This window comes from Geotrypetes seraphini, chromosome 9 (genome assembly GCF_902459505.1).
Source record: "Geotrypetes seraphini chromosome 9, aGeoSer1.1, whole genome shotgun sequence".
NCBI classification, from domain to species: domain Eukaryota; kingdom Metazoa; phylum Chordata; class Amphibia; order Gymnophiona; family Dermophiidae; genus Geotrypetes; species Geotrypetes seraphini.
The window spans coordinates 185,939,747-185,958,019 of NC_047092.1; the positions used below are offsets into that span (position 1 = coordinate 185,939,747).

At 47.3% G+C, this 18,273-nt stretch overlaps 1 protein-coding gene across 2 annotated transcripts in view; it reads left to right on the forward strand.

The window, feature by feature from the left end:
* LOC117367244 (solute carrier family 12 member 9-like) overlaps positions 1 to 18,273 on the forward strand; it is a 154,406-nt gene that overhangs the window by 106,327 nt on the left and 29,806 nt on the right. For both annotated transcript variants that reach the window (XM_033959668.1, XM_033959669.1), the window contains one exon: positions 10,087 to 10,211. In XM_033959668.1, the coding sequence (XP_033815559.1) occupies positions 10,087 to 10,211 (125 nt within the window). The remainder of the gene's footprint in view (positions 1 to 10,086; positions 10,212 to 18,273) is intronic.

Below are 18,273 nucleotides of genomic sequence, written 5' to 3' on the forward strand. Positions count from 1 at the left end.
ACCAGTGCGGCGGCCAGAGCGCAAGTTCTTCAGTGGTACCCTGATCTGGGGACTGGCACCTGATACCCTGTGATACTGCTTTGGGTTTCCTAAGTTTGAATGATGTGGGGCACCTGGTGGGAGCGGGTGGTAGCCTCACTTGCACTGTTTCTTAGCACCTGTTGTGCAAATACTCTGTTTGAGGTTCACCAATTGGGAGCTCTGGGCCACTGTGTACTGTTTCTTACTATGGCTCCTTGTGGACGTCTGGACTCATGGGGTCCTGTATGCTTATGCCTCTTCTTTTGGTCTTATGACATTGTTTAGCCTCTGGGCACTTTTTGTGAGTTTAAAGTTACTATCTCTGGCTTGGTGGTTGTTTTGGAGGCTGGGGAGGGGGGGGTACTTTGGGTCCATTGGTATACCCTCCTGGAGTGGTGGAAAGGTGTGTCTTGGGGGGCATGGGAGGGGGGAGGGGGTTCATGGAGTGGAGGGTGGGGGGATGGGAGGGGGGATTGGTTGCGGGGGGGATTGGGAGGGTTTGTGAAGGGGGTGTTGAGGCTGTGGGTTTGGGTTTGTTGGGGGAGTCGGGTGGGTGGGGGGACTGGGGAGTTCTGGAGGGGGGGAGGGGGGAGGCTCCTGACCTGTGTGTTTGTTGATGATTCCTGTGCGGAGGTGATGTGGAGACTGAGCTGCTGGGGGATGGGCTGGGACCCTCGGCAGCTGTTTTGTGCCCTTTTTCTCTTCTGGTATGTTTGGTTCTTTTTTCTTTCCTATGCCTGTTAAGAAGGGGTTGAGGTGTGTGTCATGGAATGTATCTGGTATCAATTCTCCTATCAAGCGAACTAAGATTTTACAGTGCCTAGCCAGAAATCAGGCTGATGTGGTGGGCCTGCAGGAGACTAAGCTCACTGAACGGGAACATGGTAAATTGTGTCAATCCTGGGTGGGGCAGTGTTACTCGGCCTCCTCCTCTAACACTAGGGCTGGGGTAGCCTTGCTGATCCGCAAATCGGTGTCTTTTCAGGCATCTAGGGTTCTCTCAGATCCAGGGGGACACTATGTTATTGTCCAGGGTTCTCTTAACCAGCGCCCAGTAGTTTTGATGTCAGTATACGCGCCCAACAGTGCACAGCGGTCCTTTTACAAGAAACTCTTGGGGGTATTATTGTCTATATCCCAAATACATGACTCTCAGAAAATCTTTCTTGGGGATTTTAATTCTATACTAGACCCGCTTTTGGATTCCTCTAGGGGACCCTCCTCCAGCAGGTCGGATAATGGGCTTGCCGCTTGGTTAGAGGCTCTGGATCTGGTGGATGTTTGGCGAATATTACACCCAGGGGAGCGGGATTTCACTCACACATCCAAGGTGCATGGTTCCTCCTCTAGAATAGATTATATTTTCCTCTCGCGATCTTTCTTTCATGCGGTTCATGCAGCGGGGATCGGAGTACTGGCTGTCTCGGATCACACTTTGGTGTGGATGGATATTGGCTCTTCGGCTGACGCTCTGGGGGGAAGGAAGCACTGGCGTTTTCCGATAGCGCTTTATCTGGACCCGGACTTTAAAATTTATTTGGAGCAACAGTGGCGGGACTATGTGGAGTTTAATGGGGGCCATGCTGATAACGGAACTTTGTTTTGGGAGGCTGCCAAGGCGGTGCTTCGGGGGGCTGTGATAGCTTACTGCGCGCGACGTAAAAAAGAGATTGCGGAAAAAATCTTGGTTCTGGAGCGCAAGGTGCGGGATAGTAGAACATTGGTTTTACAGAGCCCTACTCTGTCTCACAAGCATGCTTTTCAGACGGCCCAGTCAGCACTCCACGCACTTCTTCATGAGAGGGCACACAAATCCCTTTTTTATTATAAGTACCGATTACACCGTTTTGGGAACAAGCCGGGTAGAATGCTGGCCCAGATGACTAAGGCGAGGCGGGGTGCCACTTTGATCACCTCGCTTAAAGATGATGGGGGAAGGCTCGTCACGGAACAGGCTCAGATGGAACGGCTTTTTGTTGCCTTTTATAAATCTTTATATACAGCGGAAGTAGTGGGTCGAGAGGCTCAGATTCGGGCATTTTTGGACTCTTTGCCCTTAACTAAGCTGTCAACGGAAGACGCGGAGGTTTTGGCTTCTTCTATTACCCGTGAGGAGGTGCTGGATGTTCTCAAGCACCTACCTCTGTGTAAATCTCCAGGTCCGGATGGCTTTGGGGGGGAATTCTATCGTCTTCTTCAGGGATATGTGGCTGAGCCGTTACGGGGCTATTTTGAGAGTGGAGCTGAGGTGGGGCAGTTTCCTCGAGGAGCGAACCGAGCGTTGATTACTGTATTGCCTAAACCGGGAAAGGATCCCTTGCTGGTGGGTTCCTATAGACCTATTTCGCTTATTAATGTAGATTTAAAGATTTTAGCTCGGGTCCTGGCTAACCGACTGGCCAAGTTTGTTCCATCTTTGGTGGGTGCAGATCAGGTAGGTTTTGTGAGGGGGCGATTGGCTGGTCATAATGTGCGGAAGCTCCTCCTGGCTTTGGCTCATTGTGCTTCTCGGCAGCAACCAGCCCTGGCTATTAGTTTTGATTCCGAAAAGGCCTTCGACAGGGTGGAGTGGGCTTTTTTATTCCCCTTGTTGCGATATTATGGGTTGGAGGGGTTCTTTATGAAAGCTCTTGGAGCCCTTTATTCTCACCCGGTGGCGGCCGTATTGGTTAATGGGGTAGCATCTCCAGACTTTGTACTCCAGCGAGGCACTCGCCAGGGCTGCCCCTTGTCCCCTCTACTCTACATATTGTTTTTGGAGCCTTTGTTGATATCCATTCGCAGCCACCCTCAGTTAACTGGAGTGGAGCTAGGGATTTCCTCTCTACGCTGTATGGCTTTCGCAGATGACATTATGGTGATGTTGACTGACCCAGTTTCAAGTCTCTCTAGTCTGCTGGAGCTGTTTCATCAGTTTGGGGTACTCTCGGGCCTCAAACTTAATGTGTCCAAATCGGAGGCGCTTCCTATCCATATTAGTATCTCACATGCATGGGCTGATTTCCCGCTCCGGGAAGCACCACAGCAGGTAAAATATCTAGGGGTTCTGATACCATCTTCTCTTACTAGACTCTATGAGATCAATGTGAAGCCCCTACTCCGGAAAACGGTGGAGCTCCTTAGATTGTGGGGGGATTTACCAGTATCTCTTGCGGGGCGTATATTTTTGTACAATATGATGATAGTCCCTCGATGGCTTTATCTGTTTCAAACTCTTCCGCTGTGGTTGCGAGCGGGGGATCTAGCTCAGGTGTATGGGGCTCTGAGGACTTTTCTGTGGGGTGGGCGTCGACCTAGGATCTCTCTTCGTATTCTGATGTTGCCTGAGTCACAGGGAGGCTTTGGATTGCTGGATATTCGTTCCTATAATCTGGCATGTGGGACGAGACTGATTCGGGACTGGTGTATGGAGAGTTCCTCTTTTTTAATGTTTTCAGTGGATAGGGATTTTTTACATCCTATGTCTGGGTTGTTTTTACTGCATGCTCCTGCTGCCCAGTTGGATTCTGACGTCAGGGGACATATTGTGTGGGCTTATATGAGACATATATGGAAATTACTGTGTAAACATCTGGGCATCCACTATACTATCACCCCACTACTCCCGCTGGTGGGTAATTTGCATTTTAAACCGGGCATGGACAGCAAGGTATTTCGGATTTGGCATGCGCATGGAATTCGTAGACTGGGGGATGTTCTCTCTGATGGGGGTAGTCTTCTTTCCTCTGCCGAATTGGGGTCGCTTTATGGGCTGGATAGGGTGGACGTTTTCGGCTACCTCCAGCTCCGGCATTATGTTCTTAGCTTCTCTGGGGATCGACTGAGCGGATCGGTGGCACGAGATCTTGGGAGGTGTTTGGCATTGGGGGAGGATGCGGCTCCACGTCTTCGGTATTATGTTACTGCCCTGGGTCCCCCTGTACAGACCGAACGAGCTGAGTGGCTAGCAGGGGCGTGGAGTGCAGACTTGGGTTGCGTAGTTCCGTCTGAATTGATCTCCGGATGCTTTGTCTATATACGCACCATCTCCAGCAACATGTTACATAGGGAACAAGAATATAAATTCCTTCACAGAGCTTTTATTTCTCCCCACAGAGCACATCGGGCTGGTATCGCTGATCATGCGGGGTGTCCGAAATGTCCTATTAATCCTGCTTCCCTGGGGCATATGTTTTGGGAGTGCCCCTCTGTGAGAGCTTTTTGGCAGAGAGTCTGGACATATGTGTCCTCCTTGGTTCCTGGGATCCCGAAATGTACTCCCCCTGGTGCTCTGTTTTACCAAGCGGCGGAGTTTCCTGGGTGCACTGTTGGGCAGCGTCAATTGCTATCTAAGGCCCTTTTGTTGGCCAAGAAAGCCATCTTGACTTTTTGGAGAGAGCCACATGCTCCCTCTTTTTCTCGATGGCAGGGGTCCTTGTATGACTTGGCCCTTTTGGAGAGACGGGCTGCGGGCACTCGAGATGAGTGCAAGTGGTCTCGCTTTCAGGACATCTGGGAGGCATATTGGCTGACCCTTCCCCATCGTGAGCGGAGTCTTCTCTTGAACTGTTAGCTTATGTTGAGGTCTTATGTCCTCTTCAGGATTTTCTCTCTTAAGGCACCTCTTACCGTGGATTCTATCTAGAGATTCCTTTCTTTCTTTCTATCTTTCTTTCTTTCTTTCTTTCTTTCTTGTTGGTCCTCTTCAGCTCTCTGGACCTAGTCCTCCTCATTCTTATGTGTCTCTTTTCGATCTCTCTCTGGTCCTTACTGTATTTTCTACTCTTCTTCATTTCAGTATATCACAGGTCAGGAGTAGGGTGGGTGGGGGGGGGGGGGGTGGGGGGGTTGCATTTGGTGTTTTTGATGCATCACACTGTGTGTATTGGTATTGGGGCGTTCAGTTCTGTTTTGGGGGGGTTTTGGGGGGGGTTTTTAGAGGGGGTTATATGGAAAATTGTATTGAGCACATCCTGTGTTGGAGCATCTGATCTTCTGTGAGATGTCATATTTTGCTCTGTCTGTACCCGATAGGGTGTTTTTCGCTGGAATGCAGACTGTTCCTGCACGATGCTCTGTTATGTGTTTGCTGGTTTGCTCAATAAAGAAACATTACAACAAAAAAAAAAAAATTGGAGGAGAATGTGTCAACTTTAAAAACAAAGGTAGAGGCTACGGAGCTGGAGCTGGAGCTGGAGCTGGAGCTGGAGCTGGAGCTGGAGCTGAACTTGAGATTACTGAATTTTTTCCCTATGGAACCATTCTATAAGTTTTTGAGAGAGGTATGAAGAAAATGGGTTTTGTATTCCTTGGCCATCTAAAAAAACCGCAGCAACTTCCTGGTTAAACCTGAGCAGGGTGAATCTAACCAATATTCTGAAGAAGAAGTAATATCTCGGAACAATTTATTCGTTTCCTTTGTATTTTAGTGGGGCAAAGAAGCACGGAGCTGTGGTTTGGTTTGCTTCCTTCTATTCTATATTGGGCAGACTGGACGGACCACGCAGGTCCGCTCTAAGGTCACCATGAGCCTAGTTTTACCAGGCTACAATCTGTTCAGGATGAAGAAGGTGTGTTACATGTTAAAATTATTATTAAAGCAACAGAGTTTTAGGACTAAAGAGAAGACACTGTGGTTTAATCTGGAAAGAGAGATGGAATATCGGGATTCAGGAAAAATCACGGCACCTCATGACGAAGACCACGCACCATTTTAGTAGCCTTCCTCTGGACCGACCCCATCCTTTATCAATCTTTTTGAAGGTCTGGTCTCCAAAATTGTACACAGTATTCTAAATGAGGTCTCATCAGAGTCTTCTACAGGGGCATCAGTACCTCCTTTTTCCTACTGGCCATACCTCTCCCTACGCAACCTAGCATCCTTCTAGATTTCGCCATCACCTTTTCAACCTGTTTGGCCACCTTAAGATCATCACATACAATCATACCCAAGTCCCGCTATTCTGTCATGCACATAAGTTCTTCACCCCCTAAACTGTACCGTTCCCTCTGGTTTTTGCAGCCCAAATGCATGATCTTGCATTTCTTAGCAAACTCCTTCTCGATTGACTTCGGTAGAGCCATGCTTTACCCACTTGTTAACATTTTATGTTTTATTTGAAAGTTTCCTTATATTAGAGGGGTAACACAGAGATTAATAAACCATGGAGGAAGCGGGGCAGCTGATCCAGCCTCTGGCTACCTCCAGTGCTTAGAGGATGTGTTAGCATGAAATGTGAATCTCTTAATCTTTAGCTATTAGTGCTGTGGGTGTATTCTGAAACTTCAGTCCCTGATACGAAGTGTTTAAAGAGAAAAATAATCTGCTTAATTATGATGCTGGGGCTTTTTTTTCTCCAGATGACTTATTGAGGTTGCCTGTAATTACTGTGGGGCTTCTGCTGTGGAAATTGATGTTTCAGAGTTGCTTAAATCTGCGGCTGTGACATTTTGGGTCATCAGTGAGGAGTTTGCAAAGAATGACAACAGACACCTGGCACAGCATGGCTAATCTCGCTCTGTCCCCCACACCTACAGAAACATTCACTCTCCTTCCACCACCCTCCTCTTCCTCACCCCCGCTGTCCTGCATGACAGCTTTTGCTAATCCACGCAGGCATGCTTAGAGAAAATCTTAGGGGAATTCTGGGGTTCTGATGTCCATTTGAGCCAGAGATTAGAGGAACAGACACAGACCCACCTTCACATACACCCCCCCCTTGGCTTTTATCTGGGAGTGAGGGATTCATTTGCCATTTTGGGGAGGTAGGGGAAGACAAATCACTTCCAGGTAGCCTTTGTGTTTATGGTTTCATCCAGCCCCAAAAGAGAGAAACTCTGGAGTCCGAATTAGCCCAAGGAAAGTCTTCTTGGGGAAGGGGTAAAACACGGATCTCACGGACCTCGCAGATCTAAACCCGTACATCCTTAAAAATCTGAGGTCCGTGCCGCTTGTAGTTAGTTTCTGGCTCTGACAGACCTCAGTGGCAATGTAGCGCTGACGGATCCTAATACTTTCCCCTCCCTATGCTGAGACGGATCCGTCAGCGCTAAATTGTCACCGAGGTCTGTCAGAGCCAGAAACTAACTACAAGCGGCACGGACCTCAGATTTTTAAGGACGTGCGGGTTTAGATCCGCGAGGTCCGTCAGGTCCGTGTTTTACCCCTTCCCGTCTTCTTGCCCCAAGTGAGAGAAATCATTCATTCGTAGCATAGACTCAACTTTTAGGGCCTTTTCATTTTCCTGTTAATGACTAATTTCAGATTCCTGGTGACTTTATAGTGCAGGCAGCGGCATAGTGAGGGTGAGAGGCGCCCCTCCTCCACCCTCTTCTCAGTCCCCGCCCCCTCCTGCCGCATGAGTGCCATTTCACTTCCCCCGTACCTCTGTAACATTCCTGGTGCGAGCAGGAACCCCCACGCTCCTGTCAGCTCTTCCTTTGAAGTCACTTCCTAGGCGTGAGTCCAGGAAATGATGTCAGAGGAAGAGCCGATGCTGGCGTGACAGTAGGTTGGGGGTTGCTGCTGCTCACACCAGGAACATTACAGAGGTATGCGAGAAGGGAAGTGTCACGCTGCAGTGGAAGGGGGAGGGGCAGAGAGGGAGGACAGGTACCTCCCTCCTCCCTATCCCAGACTGTGCCCGGGGGGACTGCCCCCCCCCCGCTCTCCCCTTACTATGCCACTGATTATAATGGAGCTTCTTCACAGGGTACAGCACGGAGATGCTCTCAGGGTCTTCCAGTATCCCCTTGTTTAATTACTAACAGCGTCATCCAGTGGCTAGAAGTGAGCAAAGCCCCTTGTGAAAGTTTACTAGCAGTGAAAATCCTCTGACAAGAGCTTGATGGTTCATGATTGTGTTCCATGTTTGCAGAGGCCCTGGACACGCTGTAAGGCTGAGGAGTGCCCGTAAAAGCTTGGGGAGGGGGGGTAGGCCCTTTTTGTCCCACCAGGGAAAGCTCAGCAGACAGAATGTCAGCAAATGTGATTTGGAAGCTTTATTCTGATGGATGACTCAGGTTCTACAATTTACCGAGATTTCGTTTTGTGACCTGAGCCAGAAACCAAGGGACATAGTGTCAGGGATCCAGCACCTGCCAAATGACAGGCTACAGAGAAAGGAAGACAAAGTGGCCTAAGCCAGGGCTCACACGCCCCTTCTGCCACTGGCACTCAGAGATGACAAGTTATCCAGTTTCAGGATGGAGATTTCAATTGAATGCCTGAACCTGACCATTGAAATTGCTGCTGCAAGTCCCATAATGCACCTTGAGGGACTCTTCCAAAATCGTCATCCTGAAACTCGGTAACTTGGCATTTCTGCCTCAAATACCCACTTACACTGGAAGCTCTCTGGGGCAGGGGCAGAGGCAGACTGTACCTGAGCACAGTGTATGTCCAATGCATATAAGAATTCTCTGTCTGCCTTTTTAATAATATAGCCAGGATGTGATGTATAGTTGCATTCATTGCGCAGTCAGATAAGATGAACGTTAATGAGTTGGCCATTCTAGCCCATGGCAAGCTAAAGGCTAAACAGCAAATAACTGTTTTAATTCCAGCCATCTGCTGAAAAGTTATTCCCCAGATTGATCTGGGCAGTGGCATTTCATAAGAACCATTCTGCCCATGGAAAACTGAAGCTAATAAGCAGGAGCAGTACATAAGAAGAGCCTTACTGGGTCAGATCGAAGGTCCATCAAGCCCAGGTCCCAAGTACCAGACAGAAACCCAAAGAGTAGCAACATTCCGGAGCTGAGACTGTGATGTCATAATGCCTCATTCCACCAATGCCTAAGAGCCACCTCAGCAGTGATGTCACAATGGCAGAAACCCAAAGAGCAGCAACATTCCGGAGCTGAGATTGTGATGTCATAAGATCTCTTTCCACCAATGCCTAAGAGCCAACCTCAGCAGTGATGTCACAATGGCAGAAACCCAAAGAGCAGCAACATTCCGGAGCTGAGATTGTGATGTCATAAGACCTCTTTCCACCAATGCCTAAGAGCCAACCTCAGCAGTGATGTCACAATGGCTTGATTGTCCTATACTTGGCCCACATAAGAATAGCCCTACTGGGTCAGACCAGTGGTCCATCTAGCCCATTATCCTGTTTCCAGCTGTGGCCAATCCAGTTCACAAGTACCTGGCTAAAACCCAAATAGTAGCAACATTCCATGCTACCGATCCCAGGGCAAGCAGTGGCTTCCCCCATGTTTGTCTCAATAGCAGACTATGGACTTTTCCTCCAGGAACTTGGCCAAATCTTTTTTAAACCAGCTACATTAACCACTCTTACCACAACCTCTGGCAATGAGTTCCGGAGTGAAAAAAATATTTCCTCCTATTGGTTTTAAAAGTATTTCACAGTAACCTCACTGAGTGTGTTTTGTGGTAGAATAAAAAATCAGTTCACTTTTATGCATTCTAAACCACTCAGGATTTGTTAGACCTCAACCATAACTCCCAAGCTGAAGAGCCCTTTTAAACCTCGGCTTATATGAGGAGTTCCATCCCCTCTATCATTTTGGTTGCCTTTCTTTTCATTTTTTCTAATTCCGCTATGTCTTTTTTGAGAGATGCAATACTCAAAGTGAGGTTATACCGTAGAGTGATACTAGGGTGCTGCTCCCAAGGTGGACCCTCCCATCTGGAAACTATGATTTAGGATTATTCTCCCCTTTGTGCATCACTTGCATTTGTCCACATTAACACCTCCTCCCCCCCCCCCCCCTACGCACACTTTTTACAAAACCTTGAAAGTGTTTTGTAGTGCAGGCCAGTGCATTGAATGCTCTGCGCTGCTCCCGATGTGCCGGGTTTTGAAAAGCTGTCTGGGGAAGTCTGGTAAGTCTACTTCAGTGCCCTTCTAAGAGCCATATCAGCCAGTGTAAATCTGAGTTCACCAGGCAGTTTGTTCCAATGACCCTGACCTGTAGAGTGTAGAATGTCTTTACGCATTCAAGTACTGAAAAGATCTGCCTTGCCATCTATTTAACTGGCAAATTCTTTCACCCCACAAAGCCCTGACCAAACCCTGTTGTGAAACCTGCAAGTGTGTGACAGGCCTTGTTTCCCTGCAGCTGGTGCTCTTCTCCGGGAAGCTGAACACCATCGCCACTATCGTGACCATCTTTTTCCTGCTGGTGTACGCCACGGTGAACCTCGCTTGCCTGGCCCTGGAGTGGGCATCGGCCCCAAACTTCAGGTACTGGAAGGAGCATAAACGGGATGAAGAAGGAGGGTGGGAGGAAGAAGGCAAAGGTTACAATTTTTAAACCCATCACCAAAATTAATAAACTGGTAAAAAGTCATGGAAAACCAGTCACAAGTCAAAAAGATAAAACAATGAAATCCAGCCCCCCCACCCCCACCCCAAGCCCTCAATGTGGCATTTGGGCACTGAATCCTGTAGTTATTTTGTTGGAGGCAGACAGGGTTTGAAATGGAAGGGAGTAGGGGTTAGGGTGGACTATGGGTATGTATTAGTGGTACCCGATTCAGGGAAATTTTTTGATTTGATTCGATTTGGCCTATTGAATTGATTTTTCGGTCCAATTCAATTCATTTTTCCCGCCCAATATGGCATTTGGAGTTTTTTTGTTTTTTTTCAAACATCCTGGCAGATTTATTTTGTAGCCTCTTCACCCATCCCAGTCCCCTTTGCCCTCTCTAGCCCCATGCCAACGCCGTAGTGTATAAAAAATAAGACTTTTCCTCTCTCTGTTAGGCCTTAGCTCACGCTCGTTGTCAGTGATGCAGCAAAGGGAAGGCTCCAGCGGGGAAGGCCAGGAGAAAGCCAATTTTTTTAAAAAAATTTTTTTAAGGTGAACCAATTCGAATCAGCGAATCAGGCAGTACCAGTATGTTTTATGTTCATATGACAGGTCCAAGCGGTTTACAAATACTGTATGTAACTAGTGAAAAAGAACGCCATTTTAAAATGGGGCAGACCTAAACAAGCCTAGGCAACCTGGCCTTATAGCCTTTGACTCTTCCCCCCATCCCCCGAGATCCCCACATGTCATTGAAAGAATGAAAAGAGGTTGAGATAGGAGAAGAGAGACCTATTAAGTCAAATGCCCTTTTTTTGGCTTGATCAGGTAGGAGGCAGAGAGTATAGATTAGAATGCAAGAGGAGAAAGATTTAAGAGGTGGGGACAGTGGGTTGGGTCTTGGACTGATAAGAGAAAAGGAATGGGATGTGAATAAGAGTTTGGCAAGAGGAGAAGAGAGATGGGGGTTAAGGTTGGATACAATAGAAAGGAGAAGGGAATGTAGGTTAAAAGGAGGGGATGGAGGGGTGGGCAGACTGAGGGAAGTTTAGGGTTCAAGGGGGGATAGAAGCCTCAGGATAGGAAGAGAAGAGGGTATTACAACAGGAAGAGAAGGTAGTGGAATGGGGAGGAGCAAAGGGAGGAGGTACATGGACAGCAGGATAAGGAATAGGAGACGAGGGAGGGAGGGAGAAGAAAAAACTGTTGGGTACAGTTTAGAGAGAGAAAGAGGATGGCTGGTATTTTGGGGGGATGGAAGGTGTTTGGGGGTCATTGGGTCCCACTTCTCTGCTGAGGTTTTCGTTGGCGTGGGAGGTCTTGTGTTGGGGCTGTTGAATCCCTGTTGTTGTTTTTGTGGAGATGGCAGGTGCTATGTTGATGCTCAGCTCATTTACCGAATCCCCTGTTGTAAATGTCGCTGCCAACCAGTGAAAGGAGCGATTTCCTAGATGCCGTGAGTCAATTTATAAGTATTTTTCACTGCAGTAGCTGGAACCACTTCTCCCACAGAAATTCATTGGGACATATTTTGGAGGTCTCTGTTTCTCTGAAACCCCTGAACTTAATGGACTCATTCTTGACCCTGGTGGTGTTTTCATTAGTTTTCCCTCGCTTCAGATTTGGTCCTGTTCTAAAAACCCCCCACTTTATTTTTCCCAGAAAGATGGACCCCTTATGTATAGTTTCTTTCCAACATCCATTGAGTTGAAAAGAAATAAATGAGCCTTCTAAAGGCCTGAGCTGAGCACAATATCTAGGGTCTGCTGCATTACACGGCAGTAAGATGGCAGATAAAGCTCAAAATGGCCGATCTAGTGTCATTAAGGTAGTCGGGGTTATGACTGCTCTGTACAGATTAGCCTCTGAATTCCCCAGGTTTCGTTTTTAGAGCCATGAATTGGGAAATGGGTCAGAGCAGGTAGACCTGGGCAATTTGATCGACTGATCTTGGTGACCCTCAGAGCTGCCCTGAAAGCGGTTGGCATTTGAAGTTTTTTAAAAAAAAACACTTCTGAACACCAAACCCATTTTTAACGTGTGTCAGTGCCTGTGTTAAGTGCAGAGAGAGCTTGCAAAGTGTGTGCCCTTGAACGAATACCCTCTGCCTTTCTTTTCTTTACAGAAGGCCAAGAAAAAAACAATAAAATTAACTGTTTATGCAAAATTTATGAAACTGACTGATCTCTTTTGGAAGGCAGTTTGCCAAGGCTTTAGTTTTTTGGGTTGTTTTTTATTTTAACACTACAGTTACATTAGTGGTAATTAAATGGAGAGAGAAAACAAGACACATCCCTGGCACAGAAGCCCGTCCCGGGCAGCCCTTAAATTGTGACATCAGAGCCAGGAAATCGCTGCTGTGCATTCAGAGCACGCGCTGTCAGAGGCAGTCCATTGCAAGGTGACCCAAAGGGGTTTCTCATCTCTTTTCTTCTAACTTAGCTGGAATCCGTGTTTGGATTCTGGCACCGCAAGCCTTCATTTATTTAGTTAGACCTACTTCCTGTTTTGATTTGGATATGGCAGCCGAGGGTGTGAGGATGGGCTCTAGATCCAGTCACTTGCAACAGTGACCATGGCTCCTTCAATTCAGGAGCTGTGGATGCTGCTGCCACTGTTTTCTTGGCTAGAGCTAGAAGAAGAATCTGGGCATCAAACTGGGGATACTCCACAGAGCAGCAAGCCGCTTCTTTTTAAAAATAATTTATATTCCGCATTTCCTACAATTCTGTGCGGATTACAAATTATTCAGGCACTCAAGCATTTTCCCTAACTGTCCAGAAGGTATCCAAAGTGACTAGATAGCCACTGCAGACACAAAGTATAGACCCCTACATACTCCCCCCAGTAATCACTGACCACCGCCCCCCCCCCCCCCGCCGCCATACAAATCAGAATAAAAACCTATATACCTGCCTCCAGAACATCAGCACCTGGCATAGGAAAGCCTAGTGGAGCTGCACAGAGGTGGCTTAAGTAGTCTGGGGGGGGGGGGGGGGTGCGCTAGTGAACCATAGAGAGGAGGACCCAGGCCCATAAGCCACTCTAACCACTACATTCATGGTGGAAAATGTGGGTCCACCAAACCCCCCCCCCAAAACCCTACCGTACTGCCATTTAGGTGGCACCTGCCGCCATAAGGGCTATTGGAGTTGTAGACAGGTGGGTATAGTAGGTTTTAGGGGGCTCACCATGACCTGCAAGGGAGTTGTGGTGAGATGTTTATGTGGCACCCTTTATGTGACGCTTAAGGTGCCCCACTGCTCTGGGTGGCCAGTCCATGACTTTGCTGGCCCCTCCCACGTCCAAAAGGTCTTGTTCTAGGCATTTGGAACTTGGGCGATTTTTTGAATGAGAATGTGGTATAAAGACAGACGTACTAGCAGTCGGAATGATCAAATGGCCGGACGCAGAAGTAGACGATTTTCGGGGGAAAAAATTTTTGGACGTATTTTTTTCGAGAATGGACTTTGGGCGCTGCCAACTTTGGGCAACTAGTGCCCTAGGCCCAAAACGGACTTAGATGCTTTTTTTTTTATCATGCCTCTCCACGTCTCTAAGATACAGAGAGGAGCAATCAAAGTGATAAAGGGAACGAAGTGGCCACCCTATGAGAAGAGGCTCTTCTTAACTGAGGGAAATATGAGAGAAGTCCATGTGAGGTGGAAGAGTTCATTACTAGGAAAGTAGATGCCAAGTGTTTTAAAACCAATCTGAGAACGTATTTCTTTAAGTCAGTACCAGAGGATGAAGTCAAGGCTAGTAGTGTAACTGATTTTCCACAGGGTTTGAGCGGTTCGGCTAAACTTGGAAAGTGCGCCCTTTTACGGGGACTAGACCTCTTTGTTAGGCTTTGTCAGGTTTCCAATGTCTGACTTTGACAGACCCTTGTTTGACAATTCTCTTGTAACATGAGAAAGTGCCCCCCCCCCCCCCTCAAGGGTCCTCGGCGGTGCTGGGATCTGTGCCCAGCTGACAGGATCAGACGCCTAAGGCAGATTTGAAATGAGCACTATATTCTCCATCATGAGAGCGTGGGCAAAGCAGTCCAATTTCTATAGGGCCACATGAATGTATTGAAATAAAGGTCAGTAAAAAATATAAAGTGATATCTTGTTATTAAATTGAATCTTTTAGCCTTGAGCTGCTCATTTACTTGTGCGTAAAGGAATAGCAGACAGACCCCGAAAGCCAGTGAGGAAATGTTTTGTACTAGTTCAGTGAAAAAGTGTCATGTGCCCATGTTTCAATTTCTCACATTACTTAGTGATGTAAGGCAGAACCACAGTTACAGGGAAATACTTTTTTAAACCAATAGGAGGACATTTTTTTTTTCACTCAGAGAATAGTTAAGCTCTGGAACGCGTTGCCAGAGATTGTGGTAAGAGCAGATAGTGTAGCTGGTTTTAAGAACTGTTTGGACAAATTCCTGGAGGAAAAGTCCATAGTCTGTCATTGATAAAGACACGAGGGAAGCCACTGCTTGCCCTGGAACAGTAGCATGGAATATTGCTACTCCTTGAGTTTTGGCCAGGTACTAGTGACCTGGATTGGCCACCGTTAGAATGGGCTTGATGGGCCATTGGTCTGACCCAGTAAGGCTATTCTTATGTTCTTATTCCTAACAGCTTTCTTAACTTTTCTTTAAAGGCTGAGTAAGTCTGCACTGCCACTGCGTTTTCAAATGCTTAAATGTTCCGAAGCACGGATGTGACAAACCCCTGCACTGCAGTTGATAAAATCATTAATCCTAAATGCTCAATGTGCGAGTCGGAGAAGGGCTTTGCAGAGAATTATCTGTGTGCAAGAGCCAGGTTTATGGCTCCCGCCAGGTCTCACAGGAAGCCGTTATGATGTGTCTGTGTGGCTGCTGGGGTTCCCAGTAATTAAATTACAGGGTTTTAGTTTGCTGTTCAGCTCTCCCCTGGAACAGCACTGGAACATGTTCCCGTCCTTGTTGCTTGGAGTGAAATGGCTTTTACAGCTCCCAATAATTCAGTTGACGTGCCTCGCGGGCTCTGAAAACGTATCTGCACTCCTTAAAATTTGATGAAGAATCTTGAATCAGAGTTCCATAAAATCCAGTGAAAATGCATGTTTGGTTTTATACCAGAGAACAAGGTTGTGGGTGTCTCTGCATAGCCTGTTCTCTCGCCTCTGTCTCCCATAGAGGAGTCACCGGTACCATAAGAGATTTTGGATTTAGCTCATGCTTTTTGCAGTTATAGCTGAAGGCATGTGAAACTCAGGTACAGTAAGCTCTTCGCCACTCCCTCACATTCCTCCTCAATGTGCAGAGGCTGTAGCTCTAACCACTGCATAAGAATATAAGAACATAAGCAATGCCTCTGCTGGGTCAGACCTGAGGTCCACCTGCCCAGCAGTCCGCTCACGCGGCGGCCCAACAGGTCCAGGACCTGTGCAGTAATCCTCTATCTCTACCCCTCTATCCCCTTTTCCAGCAGGAAATTGTCCACTCCTTTCATGAATCCCAGTACCATACTTTGGCCTATTACGCCCTCTGGAAGCGCATTCCAGGTGTCCACCACACACTGGGTAAAGAAGAACTTCCTAGCATTCGTTTTGAATCTGTCCCCTTTCAACTTTTCCGAATGCCCTCTTGTTCTCTTATTTTTCGAAAGTTTGAAGAATCTGTCCCTCTCTACTCTCTCTATGCCCCTCATGATCTTATAAGTCTCTATCATATCCCCTCTAAGTCTCCTCTTTTCCAGGGAAAAGAGCCCCAGTTTCTCCAATCTTTCTCTCTCTCTCTGTCTCCCTTTCTCTCTCTCTATTTCTCTGTCTCCCTTTCTCTCTTTCTGTCCCTCTCTACTCTCTCTATGCCCTTCATGATCTTTTAAGTCTCTATCATATCCCCTCTAAGTCTCCTCTTCTCCAGGGAAAAGAGCCCCAGTTTCTCCAATCTCTCAGCGTATGAGAGGTTTTCCATACCTTTTATCAGACGTGTCGCTCTCCTCTGAACCCTCTCGAGTAACGCCATATGCTTCTTAAGGTACGGCGACCAATATTGGATGCAGTACTCCAGATGCGGGCGCACCATCGCCTGATACAACAGCAGGATAACTTATTTCGTTCTGGTAGTAATACCCTTCTTGATTATACCTAGCATTCTATTTGTTCTCTTAGCGGCCGCTGCGCACTGTGCCGTCGACTTCATTGTCATGTCCACCATTACCCCCAAGCCCCTTTCTTGGGTACTCTCATTCAATAACATCCCTCCCATCGTATAGCTGTACTTCAGGTTTCTGCTTCCCACAAATAATACTTTACATTTCTCAACGTTGAACTTCATCTGCCATCTTGTTGCCCATTCCCTCAGTTTGTTCAAGTCCCTTTGTAATTCTTCGCAGTCCTCTTTAGTCCGAGCTTTACTAAATAGTTTGGTGTCGTCTGTGAATTTTATTATCTCGCACTTCATCCCTGTTTCTAGATCCTGCAATACAACCAATACAATACAATACAACTTTTTATACCCGCAATTTTCAACAGGGAATCATTGCGGCGGTTACATTTGTGGTATAGTGTTATTGGTAAGCGAGTTTAATATTGCCAGGTTAGTTTAAGGCAGTGGTTCCCAACCCTCCAGGCCAGTCGGGTTTTTGGGATAGCCCTAATGAATATGCATGAGAGAGATTTGCATATAATTGAGGTGACAGGCATGCAAATCTGCTTCATACATATTCATTAGGGCTATCCCAAAAACCCGATTGGCCTGGTGGTCCTCCAAGAAAGGGTTGGGAACCACTGGTTTAAAGGATGGCAGTCTGTGGGATGAAGAGGGCTGGGAAGATTGAGTCTACTGGGGGAAGAGAGAAGTTTTTAGTCTCTTCCTGAACAGGCAATGTGTAGGTAGGCGTCACAGATAGGCTGGTAGACTGTTCCAGATATGTGAAACATAGAAACATAGAAATCGACGGCAGATAAGGGCCAAGGCCCATCCAGTCTGCCCACCCTAATGACCCTAATGACCCTCCCCTGCCTTTACTTTGCGAATAGAACCCACGTGTCGATCCCATTTGGCCTTAAAATCAGGCACGCTGTTGGCCTCAATCACTCGTAGGTGGAGTTAAATATCCTCTTCCTTAGAGGATGGAAACGGTATTTTAAATCGCTTTGTGGTCCTTGCGTTAAGGAAGGTGTTGTGTGACCAGAATGCTGGACTTGTGAATCTAACTTATAGTGAATTCTTCATTTCACAGGTAGCCAGTGTAGATTATGTAGCAGTGGGCTAGCCCTCTCAAAGCGGTGGGATTGGAAGATCAGCCCTGCTGCAGAATTTTGGAGCACTTTCAGACGTCTTAGTTCTTTCTCTGTAGTACTGTAGTTGCAGTAGTCTAGGTGGTGCAATAAGACGGCTTGCGCCAACTTCCTAAAGCTGCTTTGGGACAGGGCCGGTCTGATTGCTCTCAGTTGTCTCAGTCTGAAGAAAAACTTCTTTGCCAGAGAGGCGATCTGGCCTTTGAATGTTAGAGTGGAATCTGGTGTAATTCCTAGCACCTTTGCGGAGGTCGTTATTTTGAGCGTCTCGCCTGTTGATATCACTAGTTCCTTGCAAAGTAGCAGACTGTAGTTGCTGAACCAGAGCACCCTGGTCTTTTGTTTGTTGATTTTAAGGAAGCTGTTATGGGCCCAGGTACTCAGGCTTTCAACGGCAGCTTGTTAAGAGGTGTAAAGTGTCTTCCAGAGATTTTTTGGCTGTGCCAAGTATGAAAATGTCATCTGCGTAGGAGAAACTATGTAACTGAGGGAAGGGGAGACTGTTGCCCACTGCTCTTAGGTAGAAGTTGAACAGGGAGGGTGAGAGTGGGGAGCCTTGTGGGAGGGCATCCAACTCTGGGATCTTTGGCCACCCTTCCAAACCTTGTAGGACTTGCCTTTCAAGAACTTTGAGAACCAGCTGAGGGACTGTTCCTTCTATACCCAGTTCATCCAATCTCAGGAGCAGGAGCGACAGGCAGCTGAGATGTCGAACTG